The sequence below is a fragment of the Siphateles boraxobius genome, unplaced genomic scaffold (assembly GCF_051911475.1).
Source record: "Siphateles boraxobius isolate OS27281-9 unplaced genomic scaffold, OSU_SipBor_1 8, whole genome shotgun sequence".
NCBI classification, from domain to species: domain Eukaryota; kingdom Metazoa; phylum Chordata; class Actinopteri; order Cypriniformes; family Leuciscidae; genus Siphateles; species Siphateles boraxobius.
The window spans coordinates 21,818,965-21,846,700 of record NW_027509208.1 but is presented as its reverse complement, the minus strand read 5'-3'; the positions used below and the strand labels follow the sequence as shown (position 1 = coordinate 21,846,700).

Sequence of the window (27,736 nt, the reverse complement as noted above, 5' to 3'; positions counted from 1 at the left end):
GCAGACGGAGAGCCGATGGTGGTGGAGCCCTAGGTGCAGACGGAGAGCTGATGATGGTGGAGCCCTAGGTGCAGACGGAGAGCTGATGGTGGTGGAGCCCTAGGTGCAGACGGAGAGCCGATGGTGGTGGAGCCCTAGGTGCAGACGGAGAGCTGATGATGGTGGAGCCCTATCCACCTTATTTTTAAAGGAAATACGGACGCAGCCAGTTGACAGTTTTTTTGTGCGAGACTTCCGGTCAGGGACTTCCGGTCACTGGCTGGCTAACTCACTTTACTGTCTATGGTGACAACTAACTCATCGTTATGGCTTCGAGGAAGACAGGGATTGTTTGTGCAGTTAGAGGTTGTCATAATAACTGGTACAAAAGAAAAATTTACTTGGAGCAGGAGTGTTTTAATCATCAATCGCGTACGAGAGCTGAATGTGAATTGCGAGGCGCCCTAAGACCTTCACCCCCCGCCGAAGAATGAGGAATCCCTTCGCCTGTGGTTAAAAGCTTTAAATTTGAAGAAACCACCGAAGCGACCGTATGTTTGTTCTTTTCATTTCGTGGACACAAGACCTACAGAAGACCACCCGATGGTCCAGAGGTTAGCAGACACAGGTAATTTAACGGATGTTTAATTGCTACGCAAGGGTAATGTTAACTTTTGTTAGTTCACAGTTTGTGTCCCTCTTGACAGTTAATATATGCTCTCACATAAAGCAAACTGTCTTTTTAAGTTTGTTCTCTCTGTATATTTATCCCTTGTGCATCAATCAAAAAAAGTTACATATAGGCACATAGAGGACAAAAATGTCTGTGTCAAAAAATTTTCATAAAAATTTGAAGCTTGGGAGCACAGACTTAAGTTTGGTATCATTTTAAATAAGACCCTTGGCAGATTATTGCTGAAGTAAAAAATAATAAGAATTAAAAGTTATATAAGTTTAAGTTTATGAAAATTATTTATGAACATTATTTTATATAAAATATATATTTTATGAAACAAGTTGAACTCTAAAACGGCTAGAAAATCAAACACATAAATCTAAATAAGTTTTCTTCCAGATTTGAGGTTGATATCTCAAAAAAATTGTTTTTGGTAAGATTTTGTTTGGGCGCAGTAACAGATTTTCCCCATTGGGTGCCAGCAAAACTCCACTGCACACATGGATTGGATTTGTTATTTGTAGTTGAGTTTTTCTCTCAATATTACAAACACACACATGCACATATTTTTTTTTTTATATAACACACATACTAACCACACTCTGACATCCATACCAACACACCCACACAAACATTGTTACATAATTTATCCTATTGGCTCTATAATATATATATATATCTATCTATCTATCTATCTATCTATCTATCTATCTATCTATCTATCTATCTATCTATCTATCTATCTATCTATCTATCTATCTATCTATCTATCTATCTATCTATCTATCTATCTATCTATCTATCTATATATATTATGAAACATGTTGAACCTGTGCCAAATATTATGCAGTTAGCATTAGCACAGGCAAAGTGATTTAAAAAAAAAACTGAAAAGAACAAAAATGTCCATAAGGATGCACAAGGGTTAATGATATATGTATTTTTCATCCATGCTAGACCAGGGCATTTGTAAAAATTGGAAGCAATATATGCAATATGATTATTTGAATGAGCACTAATACAGGTGTTGCTCGATTAGCTTGGTGTTAACGTAGTTGTCTAGGTATGTTTTAGGTTGTTTGCTAAACTGGGCTTATGTGGTCTTATGTTTGGCAGATGACAGCCACTGTGATGAGGAGGCTGACCAGAGCGATCCACAGTCAGAGTCACCTATGTGTAAAGATGCTGACACTCAGTGGGAGGTGCAGGCACTGATGGATCACACCTACATATTAGGAGAAAGGATGTATGCGACAGAGAAACACAATGTGGTGGAGAAGAACCCCTTGCCCATGCCATCCTGAAGAATGACACTAGCTACTCAGGCCTTTCTCTCATTGCTTTTTTTGATCATGTTAAATATCTGGAACAGTTCTATAAAACAAAATTTAAGATGCACGTAATGGATCAAATATTGATGACCATGATGAAACTCAAGTTGAATCTACTCCAGGGTGATCTTGCAGAACGCGTTGCTGTGTCCCAGGGGTTAGTGAGCAAGATCCTCTCCTACTGGATAGACACAATGGAGGAGCACATGAGAATCTACATTCCTTGGCTGCCACGGGAGACAATGCGGACCACAATGACTCAGTGCTTCAGGGAGAAGAACACCACCTGCATCATTGACTGCACTGAGACAAACCTGCAGAAACCATACAACCTTGACTCCAGAGGAGAGTCATACAGCCATTATTATTCCAGCAATACTATAAAGTATTTAGTTGCTATTGCCCCGTGTGGGCTTGTTATGTTCATTTCTCCTGCTTATGGAGGCAGGTGTAGTAACAAGTTCATCACTCAGGAGTCTGGCTTCCTGGAGTATCTTCGTCCCGGCGATGAAGTGATGGCAGACAGAGGCTTTACCATCAGAGATCTGTTGTTTGAGAGAAGGGTTAACCTTGTTCTACCAGCGTTCACTCATAAAGGAGGGCAGTTGTCTGATGAGGATGTAACTGCCACAAGGAGGATGGCAAATGTGCGCATACATGTGGAAAGAGTTATCAGGAGGCTCACAGTGTTCAAAATAATCTCACAGACTGTAACCATCAACTTGGCACACAAAATGGGCAAAATCCTCAGAATCTGTGCAGCCCTTGTAAACATGCAGGGGGAAATCCTCCACGAGGATGCTGATTGAGCATGGACGTTTACATGTCAAAAAGATCCTGATTTCCACTGTAGCTTAATATTTGTAAATAATTATTTGACAGCCTGCAGTGCCTTGATTGTACTATCATTTGCACATGATTTGTCTTTAACATTCTATTTTTCAGGTATCTCTATTCTGCACTGCTGTTCAGTTATTTTACAGTAAACTGTAAACCAATGGAATTATAATACACAAGAATGTGTTTTTGGATCTCAGGTTTTATACTAAATAGTTTGTGTTTGGCACCTTGATGTTTTCAATTTTGCAATGACTTTTCAAGTATTGTATAATATCAACTTATTTTTAGACTATTTAAATTTTTACAGATACAAAAACATGATATTTAACTTGTCCAACTAAAATGTGTATTATTAAAATTTTCTAGCTGTTTTAATTTGAATTGTTAATGTAATTTGTCATATTTTGATCGAGTGGGTGTTGTCCTAACCACATGGAAATAACTAAAAAAGAAGACAAGGAGGCAAGAAGATACAGTATTTCACTACTGGAATTTTTTAACCCATGTCATTTGTTTACATTAAATGTAATTACAATTATTCACTTTTAAAATGGTAAAACAACACTACATTTAAACATTTCACTTATGGCATTATTTGTAGGCCATTTAATTTAATATACATATTAATTATTATCACAATTACTATTCAAATGGTAAAACATCAACTTCATGTGTAAAACTGAGCACTAAAAAGAAGAACACCAAGGAACTAGCCTAACAAAGGGTCAGCGGAACAATTATTAACAGTTAGGTATCATCACACATCAACACAGACACAGGAAAGCTGGCGTCTGGAATGCCCATACAGCAGGTTAAAGACTAGAAGCTCAGCCTATTTACACATTATGTACATATTTATGGCACAGTATAAGTCTGCCTGACAGAAACTCATCTACAATCCTTGGCAGCATGTGACTAAAATAGAAGGACTTGAGTTAAGGTAGAACTTGAGAACAATACTCCAAATCAAATGGCACATCAATGACAACTTTCTCAGATGGAGCCCAGGCAGGCAGCTTGCATCTCTCTAGTCTTGTACAAAACATACCTAGTTGAACTTGAAGGTAGTAACCACAGGATCCATTTGGTTGCAGCTGTGGAACCCCGTCCACCATCTTCACATCTGTGAGCTTGCTGGAAAACACTTCAGCCAGAGGTGCACAGTTCTTGGTCAGAACAGGACATTTAATCTCCAGCAGCTCTGTGGAGTTAACCACGCCAAGCCATGGTTCTGTGACACTAACTACAGTGCCTCTCTTCTCAACTAAAAACCCACAGCTCTCCATCCATGCGTAGGCCACCTCCTCATTCTCCTGGCCATACCTGGTTGCAGTGTTCCCATGGAACCTAGGAAACAGGTGATCTCTAAGAAAATTATCTGGCTTAGTAGATGCACGCACGGGGACCTTTTTTGTAGTGCTAGCAGTTACTCTTAATTTACGTGCATCAAACCACAAGTGGGAGGCACTCTGCATTTTAGTGAACTCCTCCAAACTGGCACATTTATCTCCATCTAATTTAATGTACATATCATAAAATGACATGCATTTCTGGCACTGTATGTCTGTGCCATGTTCACTATGAGGCAGCTGGAGCTGTGTGGGAGCTGCTGGAATTTGAACTGGTTCAGCAGAGATGCATTTGTGCAGAAGGCTGCCCACTGGAACACTGGCGACTTCTAAGCTCATCTTCAGTGCTTCATGTGAGCTGTAGGCAGGGGTTGGCGGTAGTGATGGAGAGATGGGCAGGATGTTCTCAGAGACATCAGAACTTTCTTTGTGGTGCCTGAAACATATATTACTCAACCTTTTGGGGACTAAATTGCGCTGTGTCCCTGAGTTCCAGTGGTGCTGCTCATCTGTGCAGGACAATCCAGTCAGACCTTTGGACACTGCAAACTGCACCTTTAACAAAGTTTAAATAGAACAGTTACATATTTTTAATATATTACAGTCCTTGGTGTCACACTACTTATATAGAAAATATGGACAGTTTATGGTGACAACTATAAACTGTCCATATTTTTAAACTTACCTTGATGTTTTTGCCATTTGAGATTAAACTGATATGAATTAGAATTGGTATACTTACCAAAACAGAAAGGAGGTGGTTCACCAAAATGTGGTGTGCTGACAGAATATTACCTTTACCCAAACTTGAACGACCTTACCTTAACCCAAGCAGCATCAATGAACAAGAGATTAGACTTTTACTTATCTGGAAAGGTGCACAATCTGTTGATTAAAAAATAAAAATGTTAGTCATATACTAAGTTATTTCCCAAATGCCTTAGAAGCCAATGTTTTCATCAGCTCTTCTATCTGATACCCAAACATTACAAATAAAATAGAAAGGTTTATTTCTATTTTATTTGTACTGTTTGGGTATCAGATGCAAATGTAAATCTAGCTTAAAATTTAATGTGATAAACTTGCATCAAGAGCTCTGTGAGTACACATCAGATTGGTACAATGTGTCAAACTTCAAGCCTACACATTATGAGGTAGGCAACAGTTCAGTTAACATTTTGATATCAAATTGTAATGTTAGTTCAATCCCAAATATTTAGCACTGCTATCTATGTAAAATATGACTAGCAATCTAATCACAACGAGGCAACAGCTGGTGTGTTAAGGCACTGAACTATAGACTGTATATAAAACAGACAACTGAACAGACAATGCATTAGCCTACCTTCCATAAGATAGCCGCTGCGTGACTGCACGACTTCCCCTGACCCGCGACACCGGTTGAGGTAGTCAGGATCCATGCAGAGTGAACATCAAACTTACTTTGGCTTGGTTGGACATCAGCCTTCATGAATACCAGATCATCGATGTTGTTATTGTTAAACACTTTGCCAACTTTTCCACTGTGGAGGTACTGATACGCCGCTGTACTTTTGTAATTGAGCATTGTAGACTCATCCGCACCAAGTGACAACACAAAATAATTAAATATGTCCCCGTATGTTATATCAGGCCACTTCTTCATATCATCCTCCCACTCGTGAATAATTTGAGGGTGTGGCACTGACCTGCCATTTCGATTGTTCAGCAGCGATTTTTGGAAATGTTCCCACGACATAGTTCACCATCAATTTAGTTGAGCTAACGCCAGGGAAGCGAAGAAACGGAAATGCCGCACAAAAACCGGAAGTTGGACCCATATTTACTTCCGCATTCAAAAATAAGGCGAATAGGGGTAGACGGAGAGCCGATGGTGGTGGAGCCCTAGGTGCAGCCGGAGAGCCGATGGTGGTGGAGCCCTAGGTGCAGCCGGAGAGCCGATGGTGGTGGAGCCCTAGGTGCAGCCGGAGAGCCTATGGTGGTGGAGCCCTAGGTGCAGCCGGAGAGCCTATGGTGGTCGAGCCTTCAGTGCAGACGGAGAGCCGGTGGTGGTGGAGCTCTAGGCGCAGCCGGAGAGCCGATGGTGGTGGAGCCCTAGGTGCAGAAGGAGAGCTGATGTTGGTGGAGCCCTAGGCGCAGACGGAGAGCCGATGGTGGTGGAGCCGTATAGGTGCAAACGGAGAGCCGATGTTGGTGGAGCCCTAGGTGCAGCCGGAGAGCCGATGGTGGTGGAGCCTTAGGTGCAGATGGAGAGCCGATGGTGGTGGAGTCCTAGGCGCTGGGGCCAGGGGATCCACTCTTCTAGTGGTAGCTGGCTCACAGAAGGCCTGAGTAGTATCCACGTCGCCCATGGGAATCTGAGGAGGAGCAAAAGGGCTGATGGGAGGCAGAGGAAACTGGTCAGAGGAATTAGGTGATTCCATAAGTGAAAGCGGGAGAGGGAGGCCAGGCATGACAAGTGAAGATGAAGGAAGGCATTCAAAGTCGAAGAGACAATCCTCTTCCCAGATTATTCAGAAACCCATGACTTGCCCTCGGTGGCAGGAATGTGGGCGAGTCTTCAATTCTTTCCCTCGAACTTCAGTCTTACTAGCTATACTGCGAAATTAAATATATATTTTTTAAACATGCAAGAACCAAATGTCTCTGACTGACAGTGATTTCTGGTGCACTCGTGGCTGGGATGCAAGGAACATATCTTGCCAGGTTGCTCAGGGCAGGAAACTGGGAACTGTGTGAATGCCACCACTGCAGAAAGTTTTGTTCACTTCAAGTTCAAGCGTGGATACTGTCACAGTCACCAGCTCAGTCACCTTCAGCACTACACTTACCATCATCCTCCCTGGCTCACACCTGATCACACTCCTCTATCACCCACACCTGCAAACCATCACCCTCATTGTCACACCTTATATCCTCAGTCACTTTCCTCTCCATCATTGACTACGTTTACATGCAGCCAATTTTCGTGTTAAGGTCACTATTCGGGTTTGTGAAACATTAGGAATAACCCGTTTACATGCGTGAGCAGAGAGAGTTTCTCCTGTATACATGGAATTGCAATATCCCGATGTAAACGGCGACGCACGGTTAGCGTCTGGACGTACGGACAACCTTGACGCAATATGCGTCATTTCCGATTCTTCTTCCTGTATCCAAAGACAACAACAACAGCAGCAGCACGCGGATAATAAATAGTTTGGGGCAGATTGCGATCGCCTTTGTTTGCGCTTTGGTGCTGGTACTTTACATTGTAAACGTTTACATGCAGCCAATAACCCGTTCAAAACCGGGATATTAGCAATAACCCGGTCTCGCACAGCCATGTAAACACCGGCAAAAACCTGAATATGCTCATATCCCGGATTTTAAAAACTGGGATATGATACCTGGGGTACCCCTTTTCTAACCCGAATTTTTGGTCATGTAAACGCGTATCGGCATATCCCCATAATGATTTGTGTTTTGCGCATGTTCTATTTGCAACGAATCTTGGTCTTTTGAGTAGAGGAACTTCTCTGTGCATACAGAAACCCGCGTGCAGTATACCGGAAGTAAACATGGCGAGACGCAGCACAGCATACATTTGGAGTGAGGTCAGTACCGGCACCAGGGCCTGAAGTTAACTTTTTTGTCCACCTGCCACAGTAACTTTTTACCAGCCAATTTTTTTGTTTTGTTTTGTTTTGCCTCATTAAGGTGAAAAATAGAAGAAAAATAGATTGACAGTTTTACCCGCCAATTGCAAAATTCACCCGCATTTGGCGCGTGGTCAGGTGTTAATTTCAGGCCCTGACCAGCACCCAAGCGCAAACAAAGGCGATCGCTATCTGCCCCGAACTATTCATTATCCGCGTGCTGCTGCTGTTGTTGTTGTCTTTGGATACAGGAAGAAGAATCGGAAATGACGCATATTGCGTCTTAAGGTTTCCCATAAGTCCAGACGCTAACCGTGCGTCGCCGTTTAGCCTACATCGGGATATTGAAATTCCATGTAAACAGGAGTAACTCTCTCTGCTCACGCATGTAAACGTGTTATTCCTAATGTTTCAGAAACCCGAATAGTGACCTTAACCCGACCATAATCCGAAAATTGGCTGCATGTAAACGTAGTCACTGTCTGGTCTCGTCAATGATCACGTCGATGCTGCATAGCCATAGCAACTACCTGAAATGAATCACTTATGGTCGTCACGCCTGTATCCTGTCATCCGTCTGTCTGTCACCTGTCCTCGATATCCTGTCACCAGCCATCCTATCTCGTCTCCACTGCACATTACATTCTCTTTGTAGAAGACAACAGAATCAAACATGGGTAATTTTAACCCCTTTTATGTATTCATGTAGATTTTCTGGTTAGTGCAATCTAGTGTTAACATTTTCATAAATTTTTCAAGCCTGAAAGCACAATTTTAAAATGACCTGATATTTACAGGTTTCCATGACTGAGGGAACCCTGTGACTACACCTGTGTCTTTGAGATGCATTATCAATTTAATAATATTCTGTCTTTTACCTTTTTGCTTTAGATTTAAGCAGACTTTTTAATGTAAGATTCACTACACTTTTCTGGAGAAAATGTGCAGTATAAATGGACATGCTCTGAAGTCTCTACATGATCACAACATTCTACTGCATGATTTCCTGTTTTGAATGAATGATTTCAACTAATGCAAGACAATTTATAATTGTAAGTTCCTTTATGTTTTTAAGCCAAGCTCACAACCAGCCATGCTTTTATTTTTAAGGGGCTGTTTACGCAAAACTATTTTCAAATAAAAACTGACAAATTTGTATGCATTTTGGCTGTTCATTAAAGGATTAGGCACATGTAAGGAACATTTTAAACAATAATATGACACAAAGACATAAATATGTCATTCAACATAAAATACAATTTGAACTATTCTCCTTCACACGGTGACCTTTCAATGTGATGAGGTAGTTCCCAGCGCGTTGCAGATCAGCTCAATCCGAACACTTGTAGTTAAAAAGTGTGTGTGTATATATATATATATATATATATATATATACTTTTTTTTTTTTTTGAAAATGACCTATCGTTTCTTTAGATAAGACCCTCTTGCTCAGCTGCGATCGTGCACAGCATTTTCAAAGCACTTCAAAGACCTTTGAAACTGCATTGATTTGGACTTCAAAACGCTGGTTGCCATTGAAGTCCATTATTCGAAGAAAAATCCAGAAATGTTTTCCTCAAAAAAATTATTTTCTCTTCCACTGAGGAAAGAAAGGGGGTGAGTAAATTATTATAAAATTTTTATTTTTAGGTGAACTAATCCTTTAACACGACAAAATCGCTTGGGAGGCCTGAAAATGCAAACTTTTGAAAACAGGTTTAAAAATGCAAGTTTTTGAAAACAATACCTTTATCGGCTGTGTGAACTACAAAAACACGAATTTGTGAAAACAGTGACTTCATGCGCATGCGTTAGAGGTGTGTTCAACATTGGCTGCGGCTGGATGTAACCGATTGGCGAGAGTTGACGCGTGCAGGCGGGGAGGAGCTGCAAACAGAGATGTGAAGTCGGACACTTTCTGGTTCACGTAGTGACCGTGGTGTTTGCATACTTTATCACAGCTGAAGTGAAATAAATGCAATATTTGCCAAATACAAAGATGTTTCAGAGACATTTTCTCTGGCTGAGTTCTCCGACTACTCTCGAAACGCTCTCGCGGTACTTTGATTGCATACTGTACGTCACGTGTCGTCGGCGCTGTATCAAAAGTCGGACAAAATGTCAGCCGCCCATTGGTCTGCGCAGAGCTGCATGAAGTCGAACAAGCCTATTATGTTCAGTCTTTATGTGCGTAGTTTCTTTACAATATAAAATGACATTGCCATGCACCTACTGGCCTGGCAGCAGAATACAGATTTAATTTAATTTTATTATTTGTTTTAACATTATTATAATGTTTTCATCTGTAGAAAGGAAAAACTTTTCCGTTTCAGTACATGGTTGTCATGTAAACCTCAATCTAAGTAAAAATAAAAAAAGATATAATGATGTGCATGGATAAATAATTTTTAAATACTGCAACATTCCATAAAAAAGGTAAGTTTTAATTTCATGGTGACTTTAAGGACTACAATGATTAAATTGTATCGTCAGTTACATACTGAACAGACATTTAGCAGTTTTATTAAGTGTTTAAAATATTGAAAATCAAGGTGTAAATAAAGCTATGAAAAAAAAACTTTATTTGCAGTTTTACCACACTTATTGTGTCTCAAAAGGTAATCAAAAGTTCCACACACACACACACACTTGTGGTCTTTCAGCACACTTGATACAGGAAATATGTCATGTAAGTAGACAAGTGGTCAAGTGCAAAGACCATTGACTATTGGAACAGACCCTGAGTCTGCTCTAAACAGCGATTGAGTGATACAAATACACCACATTCTTAAAAATAAAGGCTCCAAAAGGGTTTTTTCGCAGAATGCTATAGAATAACCATTTTTGGTTCCCCAGAGAATCTTTCAGTGAACGGTTCTTAAAATAACTTTTTTTTTCTTAGAGTGAAGACTTTAATCATTTAAATCATCTAAATAATCATTAAGTACCTTTTGTAAAACATTGATGTTAAAGGTTCTTCATGGAACAATATGCCAATAAAGAACCTTTATTTTTAAGAGTGATTGTAACATTCAGCAATAATGTGTGGTAAAAGTTTAAAAAACATTTTTATATAATATAATATAATCTAATATAATATAATACAATATAATATAATATAATATATTATATTATTATAATATAATATAATATAAAGACCATGATGCCACTCCTGTAACAATATTTTAGGTCAGCTTCACATTTTTCTGTTATACTGTGTGTAATATTATAATATTATGCAATAATATATTATATTATATTATATTATATTATATTATATTATATTATATTATATATGCCCATACACACAGTGTAACAGAAAAATGTGAAGCTGACCTAAAATATTTTTACAGGAGTTAAAACTGTGGCATGGTCTTGGATGAAACGCATATTTGTTCACAGTAAATAAAAATGCCCGGCTGTGGATCTCGGAATAGTCGCTGCTGTGAGTGAAAGCATAACGTCCTGCGTCAAAAGGGAACTCCTCCTCCACAGCATCAACCCCTTTACATTTCCTCGATGTCTGACATACAGCCCTGGCACAAACATAGGAAGTTCAGCAAGCACACCAACATCATCAGACCTGTTAATAAGAAACTATGAGCGAAATAAAACCAACAGTAACGACTTCCATGGACAAAAAGGAAGCTACAGTAGAGGAAAAAGACTGGGCAGCTGCTAAAGCGCACTTTGAAAACTTGAAATCAACGAAACCGCGACCCGTGAGTATTCTGTCAAGTTCAACAAGGCGTTATATAGGATTGGATGCAGCTAACTGTTTTTGGATGTGTCTTTTAACAGCCCAAGCCGAAACATGCAGTTACTATCGCAGTTTCTTCTCGGACATTGTTTGATATGGTCGCGGAAAGGAAGATATATGAGGAAGAAGGAGTGGAGAAATATGTTCAACATCAGCAAGAGCACGAGAGTGAGCCACTGAAGCCAGGAGTTGCTTTTCCTTTCGTTAAAGTGAGAGTAACACTTAAACATCATTACAGCATCCACTATTTTTTTTTAAATTTGTTTACTTAGCCACCTTACCAACTTTACTTAATTATGCTAGGCTACTATAAAAATTCTCTGTCACACCCTGTCACACCCCCACACCACACCTTATTTTACAGTTTCGCATGAACATAATCTACTTATTGTAGTATTACACTAACTGGGTAACTAGTAACCTTAACTTAACCCGCGTTTACCTTACAATAGCCTAGCCTACTCAGTACTTTTGTGAGTAAGGTCACTGTAATCCCTTATGGAAATAAGTATACTTCAAGTTTATTTGATGATGTATACTTAAGTAATGTTCAAGTATATTTTTAAGTATACTTTATGTAATAAGTATACAGGTCCTTCTAAAAAAATTAGCATATTGTGATAAAGTCCATTATTTTCCATAATGTAATGATAAAAATTTAACTTTCATATATTTTAGATTCATTGCACACCAACTGAAATATTTCAGGTCTTTTATTGTTTTAATACTGATGATTTTGGCATACAGCTCATGAAAACCCAAAATTCCTATCTAAAAAAATTTGCATATTTCATCTGACCAATAAAAGAATTTAATCCAATAAAAGAATTTCATCTTTCCGCGAATTTAATACAAAAAAAGTCAACCTTCAAATAATTATGTTCAGTTATGCACTCAATACTTGGTCAGGAATCCTTTTGCAGAAATGACTGCTTTAGTGCGGCGTGGCATGGAGGCAATCAGCCTGTGGCACTGCTGAGGTGTTATGGAGGCCCAGGATGCTTCGATAGCGGCCTTAAGCTCATCCAGAGTGTTGGGTCTTGCGTCTCTCAACTTTCTCTTCACAATATCCCACAGATTCTCTATGGCAGGCCAATTGAGCACAGTAATACCGTGGTCAGTAAACCATTTACCAGTGGTTTTGGCACTGTAAGCAGGTGCCAGGTCGTGCTGAAAAATGAAATCTTCATCTCCATAAAGCTTTTCAGCAGATGGAAGCATGAAGTGCTCCAAAATCTCCTGATAGCTAGCTGCATTGACCCTGCCCTTGATAAAACACAGTGGACCAACACCAGCAGCTGACATGGCACCCCAGACCATCACTGACTGTGGGTACTTGACACTGGACTTCAGGCATTTTGGCATTTCCTTCTCCCCAGTCTTCCTTCAGACTCTGGCACCTTGATTTCCGAATGACATCCAAAATTTGCTTTCATCCGTAAAAAGTACTTTGGACCACTGAGCAACAGTCCAGTGCTGCTTCTCTGTAGCCCAGGTCAGGCGCTTCTGCCGCTGATTCTGGTTCATAAGTGGCTTTACCTGGGGAATCCGGCACCTGTAGCCCATTTCCTGCACACGCCTGTGCACAGTGCTGTTTCTATTCCAGACTCAGTCAACTGCTTCCGCAGGTCCCCCAAGGTCTGGAATCGGTCCTTCTCCACAATCTTCCTCAGGGTCCCGTCACCTCTTCTCGTTGTGCAGCGTTTTTTGCCACACTTTTTCCTTCCCACAGACTTCCCACTGAGGTGTGGGAAACAGCACTCTCTACCTTGATACAGCACTCTGAGAACAGCCTATTTGTTCAGAAATTTCTTTCTGTGTCTTACCCTCTTGCTTGAGGGTGTCAATGATGGCCTTCTGGACAGCAGTCAGGTCGGCTGTCTTACCCATGATTGCGGTTTTGAGTAATGAAACAGGCTGGGAGTTTTTAAAAGCCTCAGGAATCTTTTGCAGGTGTTTAGAGTTAATTAGTTGATTCAGATGATTAAGTTAATAGCTCGTTTAGAGACCCTTTTCATGATATGCTAATTTTTTGAGATAGGAATTTTGGGTTTTCATGAGCTGTATGCAAAAATCATCAGTATTAAAACAATAAAAGACCTGAAATATTTCAGTTGGTGTGCAATGAATCTAAAATATATGAAAGTTTAATTTTTATCATTACATTATGGAAAATAATGAACTTTATCACAATATGCTAATTTTTTGAGAAGGACCTGTACTAATATCAATGTGTACTTGTAGTAAACTCGTAAGTGTACTATTTCAATACTGCTTGGGACTAAATTGGCCAACTTTTAGTATTAAAAGTATACGTTTAAGTGTAACAGTAGTAAACTTTAAGTACACAACTAGGTTTTTCATTTGTAATGCATCTGTACTACAAGTGAACTTATAGTATACTAGTAGTTTACTATTTTAATACAAGTAGTACATTTTTTAGTTTATGAAAGTACACACTGAAGTGTACTCTCAGTAAACTGCTAGTTTAGTAGTTTATACTGCAAGTATACTTGTAAGTTTTCTTTAAGTGAACATAACATTATACTTATAGTTTACTATTTATATATTATGTATGCACTTGCAGTATACTACTATGTTTAAATGTAGATACTATTTTTTAGACTTGAAAAATACCTTTAACTGTACTTTAACTAATTTTAAAAACATTTATTAGCTTCATGCATCCTTTTTTTTATCAACACTTGAATGTTGGTAAGTTTTATAAAGAAAGGCAACATTTTAAACAAAAAAGTTAAGAAAATCACATTTTTGTCAAAGACTACGCCTTTATCAGATTCAGAACGATGATCAAAACACAGATGCAGTAGATCGAGTCCAACACCCACAAAGCTTCACATTCGTTTTCTCTTCATGTGTTCGACATTTCATGTGGAAACTTTAAGCAGTTTTGATTTACATGCTGTTTAATGTTTGATAATCACGTTATTTTACATTTGCGTGAGCAATCTTCTATCACTTGTTTCAGCTTCTTCTTCTCCTGTGTCTGGAGATTCTGTACTAGAAGATGTGTCCTAGCGCCCCTACTGTATAACAGTGAAAATATGGATAGCTTGAAAATTCAGTCAATGGTGGGGAAAGAGTAAAGTAGAATTAAAGTAAATTCCTATGTACTCTACCAGTGGACTAGCCTACACAAATTCAGATACGCAGAATTAGAAACATATCTGTTTTATATCAATATTCGAATCAATATTTTCAAACAATGTAAGTTTCATAAGACTGTATATGAAAACCTATGTAAAAAGTATATTTAATAGGCTACTCGATTAAAAGTATTAACACAACTACAAGCTAAGTATACTTTGAATACTTAATTATACATTTAAGTATATCTCGATCAAAAGATTGCTTAGTCTTTTGAATTGCTTGTTCTTTTGAATCGGATCTTTAATGACTCGATTGCTTTTGTTAAAATAAATCATTCTGAATGATTGCTTTACGACTCGGACCCAGTCCGAGCGGTTCTCGACCCAAACGCTTATCGACTCATCGAATTGAGAACATTTTGGACATGTCCCATCTAAAAGCTTGAAAAGCATTTGAAGTTGATCAAGGTTTTGCCTGATAGGGTAAAAATGAAGTTGCTTTAATATCAGAATAGCAGAAATGTTACAAATACTGGAAAATATTGAAGTAAACTTATGTTCAGTACACATTAGTTCATTTTTCCAAGTTAAAAAGTTAAAAATGATGTATTTATGTTCGAAAAGACATTTTAGTGAGGTGAATCGTGACTGCAACAGGGGACACAATGGGGACACAACAAAATTACAATGAACACACCCTTTTTTTAAACTCAAAAAACAACACGTGCAAACATATTTCTTTATTGGGACATTTCAAGCAAGTGGGTGTTGTGATAATATAATGTCATGACATAAAAAAATGGCTGAATCACTGTTTCTTTGAAATGAACTGATTCACAGAATTCCCACTATTAGAACAATCCAGTTATAATCAGTGAAGCTGTCCACACGGCAAGTGCACAAGTTATAATAGAAACATTCTATTTACAATAATATAATCCTGCAATTTTTTTATACATAACCACCTAGCCATTTCTTTCTTTCCAAGAAAACTGAATTTATAACCAGATTATAGGAGCTCATATATTGAACCAAATTAGGTTTGAAATGTCAAGACGGTCACCAACAGTAATCCTTAGAGTTAAAGGTAGGGTAAGCAAATTCGGAGCGGCTAGCTATAGCTAGCTTTAAAAGCATTAGATCCCACCCTCCCTCAGAGCTTCTCCAAAGCCACGCCTCCGTCAAAACACATGAAAACACACAGCCAGAGCAGATTCAGCAAAGTGTCATAAGAGATGGCGTTAAATTACCTCATGTCTGAAAAGCACAATAACATTTCAATAACGAATGTAAACAACTTATAAAGCTCTGACCTGTACCACCGGACTGCTGCAGATTCATTTCGGTGTTGACAGTGTCGAGTCTTTGAACATCTCAGAGTAGAACGTCACAGGTCGCCATCTCTAAATTATGGTTATGACATGGTATGAACGCAGCATAAGCTCATTGTTTTGGTTTAGGAGGAACTGTAAAAGGGGGCTACTGTTTGTTTGTGGGACTCGATGACTGTGTATCTACAACATAGCCTTATGGAACGCGCTGACGATGTCCAATCATTGCATTCGGACCGATTTTTTAGGAAGTCCTGCGACTTCCACAGACAATATATGTACAATTTTTAATATTTAGACCACATTATTGATTGCTATCATGATGTGAAGAGCGTTTCAATCAAAAAAACAAAATGTTTATGAAAAAAATTGCCCACTCTACCTTTAAGGATTAGTAAGTGCAATGAAATAGTATAAACTGCTAGTACATACAAAAAACTAGGGTCCTACAATAAAGGGTCCTGAAACTGCAGCCTCAGGTATTGCAGGGTCATGCTACTCTCCATTTGACACATTGCTTGTAAAGATTTTCCAGAATAACATTATACACACAGATATTTGCTTCCTTTCTTATGAAAACAAAACATTCTTCCTTGTAATGTGCACACAGGCACTGATGACTGTAAATGAACGGCTGAGGATTCTCTATCCGGACAGTGAAGAGCTGTTTGACATTGTTCTCGTGACTAATAATCACGCCCAAGTTGGGGTGCGACTCATTAACAGCATAAATCACTATGGTAGGTGTGCAATTTCTCACTGCATTCTGGTCTGGATGTTACATAAGCCTGAACAAACTGTCATAATTCTGAGCAATCCTTATAAGTTTACAATTGAAGTTGGAACTGAAAGTTGACTTTGGAGTTTATTGGATAATTAAGTTTGCACATACAAGGAGTTTGTCTTAAGGATATAATTAAATACAGTACAATGTACAACATACAAGGGAAAATATGCAGTCAATAATACACAGTGGAATGCAATGAAATTCTATTAGAAGACAAAGTGGCCAGTACCTGAATGATAATATGAAAATTCCCCTCTTACAGATCTAACGATAGAGCGATTCTGCATGACCGGAGGTCAGAGCCCAATTGACTACCTCAAAGCCTACATGACTAACCTTTACCTCTCAAAAGACTCCTCAAAAGTTCACGAGGCCATTGAGGAAGGTAAATTGATGACAAACACACCACTGTAATATAGCTAAATCAAGGATTTACAGTACATTTAAAGTAATGATGGGTTCTAGGAATGTTCCTCTTACTTTAGTAGCCAGTGTTTTTTGCTTCGCATTAAAGGGGGTGTTTAAATATTTTGTTTATTGAAATAGGTATAGCGGCTGCCATCATGTTTAAGCCTGATATGGAGACTCAGCGGTCTGAGACTCAGCTGCGTGTGGCCTTTGATGGAGACGCCGTGCTCTTCTCAGATGAGTCAGAGATCATAGTGAAACAGCATGGCCTGGACACATTCTTCGAGCATGAGAAAATGAATGAGAACAAACCGCTTGCACAGGTATGTCAGGTATTTCGACTAAACGTGGATCTCATGATATTCTTCTTCTTCTATGCATGGCATCTACTGTATATACTGTGTATCAGAAATTGCCACCTTGAGGAAAAAAGGTGAATTGCACTTAGAGTCATCAGAGATTAAATTAGGGGAAAGGTATTGAATGACGTCCAGGGTCACTAAAGATCAAAGGTATGTATTTAAGGGTTAAAGGGATTATTCACCCAAAAATGAAAATTACCCCATGATTTATTCACCCTCAAGCAAACTAACAGGGTTGGGCAACCAACTCAAGCTCCTCCTCCAGTCTTTAAAAATTCTTATTTTAGACTTCTAATTCGTGATTGGTGTTTTGTTGTGCTCTATCCTCAACGCTTCCGCGTTCGTCATTACGTTGTGCGTCAAGGTCAAGGGTCACTCTTTCGTCGCAAATCGATGCGTACCGTCTGCCGGAAGCAAGTTATTTTAGTCGATACATTTTTAAATACGGATATTTTTCTTACACGAACCCATCGCTTTACTTCTGAAAGCCTTTATTAACCCCCCAGACCCGTGTGGAGTTCGTTTATGATGGATAAATGCACTTTTATGGACTTCAAAACAGAAACTGCCATTGTAAAGCTTTGAAGAGCCAGGACATTTTTTAATGTAACTCCAAATGTATTTGTCTGAAAGAAGAATGTCATATACACCTAGGATGGCTTGAGGGTGAGTAAATCATGAGCTAAATTAAATTTTGGGTGCATAGCATTGCTCATAGCATTGCAGCTGCCATAAATAATTGATGATCAGATGGTCGCTCTAATCCCATTGGCTGACACAGTTCTCCATTTCGTGTTCAGGGTCCTCTTAAGTGCTTTCTGGAGTCTCTAGGGAAGCTCCAGAAGAAGTTCTATGCCAAGAACGAGCGTTTGAACTGCCCTATCCGTACCTTCTTGGTGACGGCCAGAAGTGCAGCGAGCTCAGGGGCCCGTGTGCTGAAGACACTCAGAAGCTGGGGCCTGGAGATCGATGAGGCTTTGTTTCTTGCTGGGGCCCCCAAAGGGCCCCTGCTGCAGAAGATTCGCCCTCACATATTCTTTGATGATCAGATGTTCCACATTGAAGGGGCCAAGGAGATGGGCACTATTTCTGCCCACGTTCCATATGGGATAGGGCAGAAATATAACAAAGGGAAACTAATTGAAACCGAAAAGCAGCAGAAATAAAAGATGACACTCGGATGTTACAGGTCAGCCTTAGTCACTAAGGGAGTTTGTTAGTTATAGTTAAATATAGTTAATATGATGAAAATATCTACCCCTGTTTTATGGAATGTTAGGAAACATATTAGAGGGATTGCTGTGTTCTTGTAAACAGTGTAGAAATATGTTTTATATACATACATTTTTGCAAAACTTGTTTTATTAGCAATAATGCTGGGAAAGTATTTGTGGTTTTTTGGACGTAATGGCCTTATGTTTGATACTGTTATCTCTATCTATCTATCTATCTATCTATCTATCTATCTATCTATCTATCTATCTATCTGTCTGTCTGTCTGTCTGTCTGTCTGTCTGTCTGTCTGTCTGTCTGTCTGTCTGTCTGTCTGTCTGTCTGTCTGTCTGTCTGTCGGTCGGTCGGTCGGTCGGTCTGTCTGTCTCCGTTCATCCATCTAATTACAGGATCTTTCATCTATCAATATATATTTTTAAAATCTTTATTTCGATTTTTTTTATATTTACCTATATGCTATATTTATATGGAATGTTTGATATTATTTGTAATTGATTTTAAGGTTATGTTGGATGTCATTGAATTTTATAATTATTTTGTAAAGCTGTCATGATGTCTATATATAAGCTCCTAAACTCCAGATGGAAATGCATTGCTATTTGTATGTTTACAAATGTGATCAGGCGGTTTCAATAAATGACATTTTATGCTGCATTGGTTTTGTTTCAGACTTGTAATTGGGATAGCTAAATAAAGGTTTTAAGGCGAAAAAAAAAATGAGTCAAGTTAAAGGAAGAGTTAATTGACACTTTCATGTCGTTGCAAACCTGAATTGCTTTTTACTGTGGAATATAAAAGGAGATGCTACAAAAGAACCATAAAAGTCATCCATAACACTTGCAGAACACTATGTTCCAAGTCTTCTAAAGCCATATGATAGCTTTGTTGGATGAACAGCTAAAAATGTAAGCCATTATTGACTGCAAATCCTCCACTGTAGTTCTCACAGCTCTTGGTACTAGTCTTAGATTGTGAACAATGCCAAACAAATTGTCTCTGAGCAATACTATTTTCGACAACACTAGCCGTTGCAATACCCAATTTCCAAAAACACAATCAATTGCCAAGGAAGAAATCAAATCAACATAGTGTCCGAACGTCTGTTTAGACAGCTGACTCAATGTATATATAAACGCTTTGAACCTAAGTCACGATTTGGTCAGTCACCCAGATGCGTGGCCATATTGGAGATACTCGGATGTAAACAACAGCATGAATTGCACTGTTTATGTACTACTGAACACATTGTTACACTAATTTGTCAAAACTACGGAAACAAACACATGAAAGCTGCGAAATCACATAGAGAAGGACTTAGTAAGCAGGAAAGAGCATGGAATTTTGACGAACTAAAGTTAATATGTGGTAAAGATCCAAACGAGCTATAGCTTCTCTAGCCCTTACCGTTATTCTTCCTTCTATTTCTTATCCCGACATAGGCTACGTTCAGATTGTCAGTCCAAAAAAAGCACATGAAATCCGTTTCAAGCTACATCCATATGTGGTTTGAAATCCTATTCAAATCACATATCAGGAAATCAGCTTCAGTCTGAACGCTCTGATCGGATTTCGCGTTGTATGTGGCTTTCTCATGCTATGCAAAATGTAGACGTCAGACATTGTTATAGGGAACATGCTGAGAGTCGCTGCTGAAACAAGGCTGTGTTGTTGCAAAGTACCGGACAAGCAGAAAATTATTATTTTTGAAACCGACGCAGATAAGAGCGCAGAAAAAAAGCTGTGCATACCAGCCTCCAACAGTTCTGCAACTCAAGACGCAGTAGTCCAGCGCGGCGGCTACACATTTCCATGTTGTACAATTTAAATAAGACAACATCTCTATTGCAAATGCAAACCCCTCCATCAACTCAACGTCAGTGCCAAAGAGCTGCATGAACACACAAATCGGATCTGAACAGTTGCGATACACAGTGTGGACATCAGTTTAGATCTGATTCCAATCGAATACAAAGATAATCGTATTTGGAATGACAGTGTTGAATGTAGCCATAGTTAACTTTAGCCATAGTCAACGCTTCATTTACACATGTGGCTAATGCTGTGCCTCTCTCAACCACAAACGCCTTCTTTCATCCTTTTTTTGCCCTCTTCTCTTTTAACTTTTGGCAGTCTACAGAAATCGAAAAAAAATTCCCAGTGCGACCGATTAGTACAGACCAAAACACGACCATTTTTCAGCAGCAGTAATCAGCCAAATATGCAAGTCCGTTCAGTTCAGTGGCATTGTTTACGTTCAGTGCCTCCAAAATGGCCGACTTCCGGATTAATGACGTGTAGTGAAAACACTCTATAACATAATTGTTGCCTCACCCATAGAGCTTATGTAGCTCCACCCCTTTTCAGCACTGTATTAGTTGAATTCTGTCTTCCGGTTCGTATTTCCACAGTATAAAGGTAACGTCTTAAGGATTTATAAATGAACCGCTCGTTTCAAAATCTTAATTACTCATCGACATCGATGCTGCGTTCACGCCATGTCGTAATTACCATAATTAAAGCTCTGAATGCTTTCGAATCGCTCTTGCGGTACACACATGGATCAATCTGCACAGCGCCACTTCAAGGCGAACACACCAAAGCCACTTGATTGCAACCTTAGCGGAAAAAAGCGTAATGTCTGCTAACTCTGCGATATGCAGGGAAGGAGACAAGAGGCAGTTTTTAGAGGATGTCAGTGGAGGAGAGTCTTCACTATGCTGAATAAACCCCTTTTGTGAGGGAATAGCTTATAATTTCATGAATCGACAGCCCATCGACTAATCTTCAACATATTTTCTCTTAAAAATTAGTTTTGGATTGATCTATTTTTAGACTTTACACCGAAAAAAATGCTTTATATAAAATGCTTTATAAGATGTTTCATAAGAGAAGTCATAGACAATGTTTAATTCAGTTTACGGAACTTCTCATTTATTTCAATGATATTCACAAACAGTGATTGACTGTCACACAACCCTGAATAAAAATGTAATTACAGCAAAGCTGTAATGTAATTGGTTATCAAGACATATGTAATCCAAGTAAGTTGTTACAATTTTTATAATGGTACAGCCGACAGACCCTCTTATTTACCAATAATGAGACCATCTCTGGAACACACCTTAAAATATATTTTTATATAAACATATTTTAATGACAGTATATTTATTGAACAAAAATTTAAGAATTGGTTTATTAAAATAAACAAAAAATAGTAGAAACTTTGCTAAAATGGTTGTTCTGAACAAGTATAAACTTAGACATTATTAAAAACATTTTATTTTACCTAAAATACTTGTATAAATAACATGTGCCTTTTGCCCCATGCTGTGAGTCGGTGAACCCTGTGTAAAAGCCCCCCTTTTATTTAAACAAAATAAAAAACTTTTATGATTTATTTTCATTTCACTTTTTTATTTATTTAAAATCTGCTACTCCAGAAATGTTCAATACAAACATACATATTTTTTTCTGCAATCATGCACTAATAAAAATTTTAAGTGCTTCGTGCTTTGTTTTCCACAGAAGTGAGTAAATACAGACAGAACATTAAAAGACCAACCCTTTAAATCATCATTTCTTTGATAAAAATCCCTTTACTAATCAGAAGAGGGCACTATGAGACTAAAGTATGTTTGTGCCATTAATCCAAAAGCCTTGATATCGCCATAGTCCACTCTATTTTTTCAAAAAGAGTACATTTGATGCAATATCGTTCATAATTACTGAATAACTTTTAATGATATTCCAAAGAGTTAATAGAACCAAAACTGAAGCACAAGGGGTCCCTTTCTTCCTATCCAGTCCCTTGAAACATTTGTCCGTTCTCTTTTCTGTTGGGCAACAGACTGCCTCTCTTTATGAGCTCTGCCTGTCCTCCAGTTTCCATGGATACTTCAGCACTGACTCCAGGAGAAGTGAGTGGGCTCAGTATGTTTGAGACATAATTAATGACAATGGATTACAGTCAGTGAGCGCCCTGAGCTCCTGCAAAAGAAGCTTAACCTCACATACCTATAATTAGTGTTCATGAAAGAGGACTAAACATAAAAACACAGACTCAGAGTCCTGGCTGAATTGCACTATCCTTTCAGTCAGAGGTGATATTTCTGCAGCTGAGGTGATGTGCGTATGTGCCAGTTTGCACGTTCTGGGTATCGGGAGAAAGTGTGACTGCGACACGCGTGGGTGTAATAGCATTAGAAAGTCATGCTTGGGAGCTTGGATTTTTCAGAGTGTAACTGAGACTGAATGTGAAACATGAATTTTAGTTTGTTGGTGATGATACAGTGTACGTTGCGTTCAAAATGGTCACTGTTTCATATTGTGATTATAAACTCATTGTAGTCGTTAATATAAAATATATTTGCAAAACTGATTCAAGTGATCCAGTTCCGAAACTGCTTTGAATCTGAATGTCAAGTGGTTTCAACAAAAAGCTACTGAGGAAACACCTTGAAACTGATCTGATCTCAAATACTATTTCTGTGAGCCCTTGAATGTTGAGTATGTTTACACTGTAAATCAAACCCACAGACTGAGCAGACTGGTGTTTTTTCCCCTCGGATTTTCTGTAATGTAACATAATGAAATGCATTCAGGTCAGACCAACCCTCGTCTTGCCGTTGGAACTCCCAGAGCACAATGGTTTCCAGGTCAACAGGAACCAGAACCAGTAGTCTGTAAAACACCATGACAGCATGTCTTTCACAGTGAAGCATTTAAAAGATTCATAAAAGTAGGATTGATAGCTCTAGTTCCCACCACCCTGTGAGTTCTCCTGAATTATATTTAAATCTGTCCCAGTGCGACACATCAACTATGCTACATCATGGCTTCTACAAAAACATTATGCCTGGTCCAATAAGGCCACCATTCCCCTGTGATCCAAAGCCCCAAGCCCCACCCATCTGGGAAAGCCTGGCTTCTGTCTATTATTTTCTACACGTTTTACTTTGTTTGTGCAACAAATTGTATAGTTAAAGGCAATGCTGAAAGGTACAGAGCTCCTGTGGGGTGTAATGATTTACTGTTTTAATTCTCTCTCCATCACTGGTTCCCACAACGTTACTTATTCAGCCTGCCGGTGTTTTCAGATCTTTAGATTTTCCGTTTCTGAATCACACACAATATGATGAGAGATAAGCGATGCACTAACAGAGTAACTTTTGGAAGAGCCATGGAAGCTTGTTTACACCACAGAAAAAAAAGAGTAAATTCAAAAGTTAAAAGAGTGCATTAGTGCCCGCCCCATTTATTAGCAGCGCTGGTTCCGGAAGTATTTTTTTCATTAATTTTTCCATTTGAATCAGTGTCTGAAAAACTATCCAATCACAACAATCGATATTGACCGGTGACAGCCTATGACGTCACTACTAGTGTGACCCCGGAAGTATAAAAGGGGCGCCTAGATAACATGTCATCCTCTTTTCATCTTCAGGGACTGTTTTGTCTGATTTGCAATCACCTGAAAAAGGTAAGAACAATTATGGCAAGTGATAAGCGTTTCAAGAAGTGTGTGGATTCTTGACTCAGGTTTCTGACACCAGATGTCACACACAACTTGTGCGTTTACTGTTTGGACTCAGAGCACGCACAATCAGCTCTTGAATGATCTGATTGTGCAGAATGTGAGAGTTTTCCTCTAAGAAAACTCCACTCTCATCTGGCCCTCTTCTCGAGGAAAGAGGGACAGACATCTGTGCCAGGCGATTCAGGTCCCGTTCACGCTGAGACAGAGCAGAGACTAGAATCGTGGGGTTTCCGACGAGTTTGAGAGAGTTGTCTCAACTATGGTCAACTCCGTAGCCACCTGGTCCTCGTCAGGCCACCTTGATAGCCACCTTATACTAAAGCTGTAGTTCTCCTCTCACTTTTGAGAGTTGTTTTGAGATTATAGCTCTGAACTTCAGACATATATATTCGCGTGAGGGCCGCCTCGATATCTGTCTTAGGCTTAGTATCTAGGATGTTTGATGGCGGATTGCTAAGCATTCCTCATATATACCTCTCAGTATCTGAGTGTAGGTTCCTTATACCATCAGGAGATTTTATTCCTGTAAATCTAGCTTTTCCTAGTACTAGCCTCCTCTTACTCAAGAGTCGTCTGCCAAGGCCCGCCTTTTGCATTAGGTGTAAATGCTAGTGGTGTAACAGGGTAGATAGCAGCATAGTTAGCAGACGACCTTCAAATAGCCTCCCATGCAGATATCTATGGGGATTGTCAGGTCTTTCTCTCTGGACAGTAAGAAGCAGTGTGCTCAGGCCTCCGCCCTTTACAGCATCTTCTGAGACCCTTGAATATAAGAATTCAAGTCATAAGGTCGAATGTCGTTGGCCACTTAGTGAGGTCTCCATTCCCTTGGGTTTAGTAGAGAAATATAATATCTGTCTTGTAAAATTACAAGATAATGGGCATCGGCCCTGATACATCCTTCAGGGTCATGCTGATATTGCTCCCCTTGTTAGGGTCATTAATTAGAGTACTTTGCTACCCATAGCTCATATATTATCCCCCTTCACCACCCAGGCTCAGGTAGAGACAGATTAGTGACTCCCTCCCCCTTGGGATGGTTGAGTATGCTCCCTTAGAGCCAAAGCACTGCCCTGGCTGACACCTGAGACTGTTGAAGCTGTAGGCCTTACAGTAGGCCTCCTCGATACTCTGGTAGCGTAAGATTGTACTCTCCTTGCATTAAAGGATTGATAGCACTTCTGCTGAGTACACTGCCTGTTGGCAATGTTAAGTATAACCAGGCCTACGGAAATGTCTATGAGAGCACCTAGGATTCTGATGGCTCTGCATACATCCTCGCTATCAAGTAGTTTGGCCTTAACAGGCCTCCTTGAAGGCAGCTCCCCATATGAGTTGGATGCTTAGCATTGCAAAGGCATTAAATATCATGTAGCAGGCCCCATGGAGCCTCCCTCATTTTAACCCAGAGCCTGGTCAGTACTTAACAGGTTGAGCATAGTGTTCCAGAATCTATCTGAGGATCGCTCTGTTTGAATACTTAACTCCCTAAGTCTGGTCGGAAGGTAGAATGACTCTCACAAAGCCTCCCTGTTAGATCAAGCCCAAGAGCTGGAGGCGCCCCCCTTATTAGGGTCCCTTTAGAGTGCCCAGCCTCCACAGGTCTTTGAAGCACTGTGTAGATCCAGGATCGAGTAGAGTTACTCCCTTCGTTTGCAAGGGTTAACAAGCGCTATGCTGAGTTCTACTCTCCAGGATGCCCGTCTCTATGATCCGGTTTGTGAGTAAACTACTGCCATTAATTGCAGTTTTTCCCTATTGGATTTTGTGAGAGACTCTGTTCTGGAGACAGACTGGTTGTTGGCAAGACTTGGTCAGTAAATTTGACCAGGTCAGCCTCCCTGGTGGCATGTGGGGTTGACTTTAGGTTCCCCTCAGAAAGTGACTTGACGGGACTCCTTTCGGACCCCCTGGCCATATTCCCTTAAAGGAACCCCTTCCATAGAAGCTGTTGGTTCCGAGCCTTTGAGCGGCCTTGGTAGGCCTTCCGTTGTTCGGTGGCCACTTTGAGGCTTATAGCTTGGGCAATGACCGCAGGGAATAATGTCACTGACAGCCTGTATGTGACCCGAAGGGGGAGTGTGTGCTTGACATTTCAGGTTGAAACTGCCAGTTCTGACGTTTTTGTCACGAGCCATAATTGGCATGCACTCCCCTTAGTGTGGTAGGATTGTACATCGTTCCCCAATAGCATCATCGATGCAGTGCGAGTTCCCTTTCGAAAGGGAACGTCTAGGTTATGACTGTAACCTCTGTAACGAGACACTGCGTCATTAGCCATGCCTGGGGGATGCCTTCTGAACAGTCCCTTCAGAAGAAAGTGGATGAGATGTTCTCTAGGCGCCCCTTTTATACTTCCAGGTCGCACTAGTAGGGACGTCATGGACTGTCGCCGGTCAATGTCGATTGTCGTGATTGGATAGTTTTTACAGACACCGGTTTACATGGAGGGCGTTCCCCAATTGCATCATCGACGCAGTGTCTCGTTCCCTGTTCTCAGGGAACAGAGGTTACAGTTGTAAAAAAAATGTTAATGAAAATATTTCCAATTTTCTTCTTTAATGTCTTCTGTAACAATGGAGTTCAGTCAAATCAGACAAATATGACAAATATCAAATCAGACAAATATGTCAGTGTTTTTTCAGACACTCCATGTTTTCCCTTACATGAAGCGGGCATTTTTTCTTTTTTAAAAAAAAGAAGAGCATTTATTTGAAATAGATTTTTTGTAACAATGTAAATGTCTGAATCAAAAAAATCAAAATTGACAAATTTTGTTCATTTTAATGTATCTTTGAATAAAAGTGTTCATTTATTTCAAAAACATACTTTTCTGCTTTTACAACCCCAGAAAATCATTTTTAAAAAGGCAATTAAATATAATTTAATAAAAGACAGGTCTAAGATACTGTAATTTCAGAGAAAAACAAATGTCTTCTCCGAAGAACACATGTAATTGCTGGGCCCCTGAAAGATAAGCTTTGAGTAAATAAAGGTGATGTTATGGTTACTGCAACAAGTGAAGAATATTCAGTCATTTTTAGAAATTGGGAACTGGCTCCCAGTCTAGGATCCTAGACCTGCCTGTTTCAGCATATGTCAGGGATTCCTGATGGTGAACGATGGGACTGTCTATTAGAGTAAACGGAGAGCATATTTTTGCCGAGCCATCACCAATTATCCACGCTTGTGCTGATGTAATAGGAATCAATTTCACAGCTATGATCTCCCAAGGGTCCCATCACCTCATCGTCTTCCCGTCAGAGGATGTGGGGCTAAATTTGCCTCTGGCACCATCGGAATATCAAGAGATTATTAAATGCATTCATCATAGGAGAATCAAAAACTGTCCACTTATTATGAAGTACAGTTCATATAATAGAGATCTGCTGCACTTGT

At 39.5% G+C, this 27,736-nt stretch overlaps 1 protein-coding gene across 1 annotated transcript; it reads left to right on the top strand.

Moving 5' to 3' along the window:
• Positions 1-11,288: 11,288 nt before the first annotated feature.
• nt5c1bb (5'-nucleotidase, cytosolic IB b) lies at positions 11,289-19,458 on the top strand. The gene is made up of 6 exons (XM_077221234.1): positions 11,289-11,535; positions 11,615-11,782; positions 16,625-16,754; positions 17,064-17,186; positions 17,348-17,532; positions 18,372-19,458. The coding sequence occupies exons 1-6, from the start codon at positions 11,413-11,415 to the stop codon at positions 18,735-18,737; spliced, it is 1,095 nt and encodes a 364-aa protein (XP_077077349.1). The 5' UTR covers positions 11,289-11,412; the 3' UTR covers positions 18,738-19,458.
• The last annotated feature ends 8,278 nt before the right edge of the window (positions 19,459-27,736 follow it).

What these genes read in the sequence shown, in the direction of transcription:
- nt5c1bb (XM_077221234.1), top strand. Translation starts at nt 11,413, where the DNA reads ATGAGCGAAATAAAACCAACAGTAACGACTTCCATGGACAAAAAGGAA. An exon ending in AATCAACGAAACCGCGACCC is followed by an intron (nt 11,536 to 11,614) that starts GTGAGTATTCTG and finishes GTCTTTTAACAG; the next exon opens with CCCAAGCCGAAACATGCAGT. An exon ending in TAACAGCATAAATCACTATG is followed by an intron (nt 16,755 to 17,063) that starts GTAGGTGTGCAA and finishes CCCCTCTTACAG; the next exon opens with ATCTAACGATAGAGCGATTC.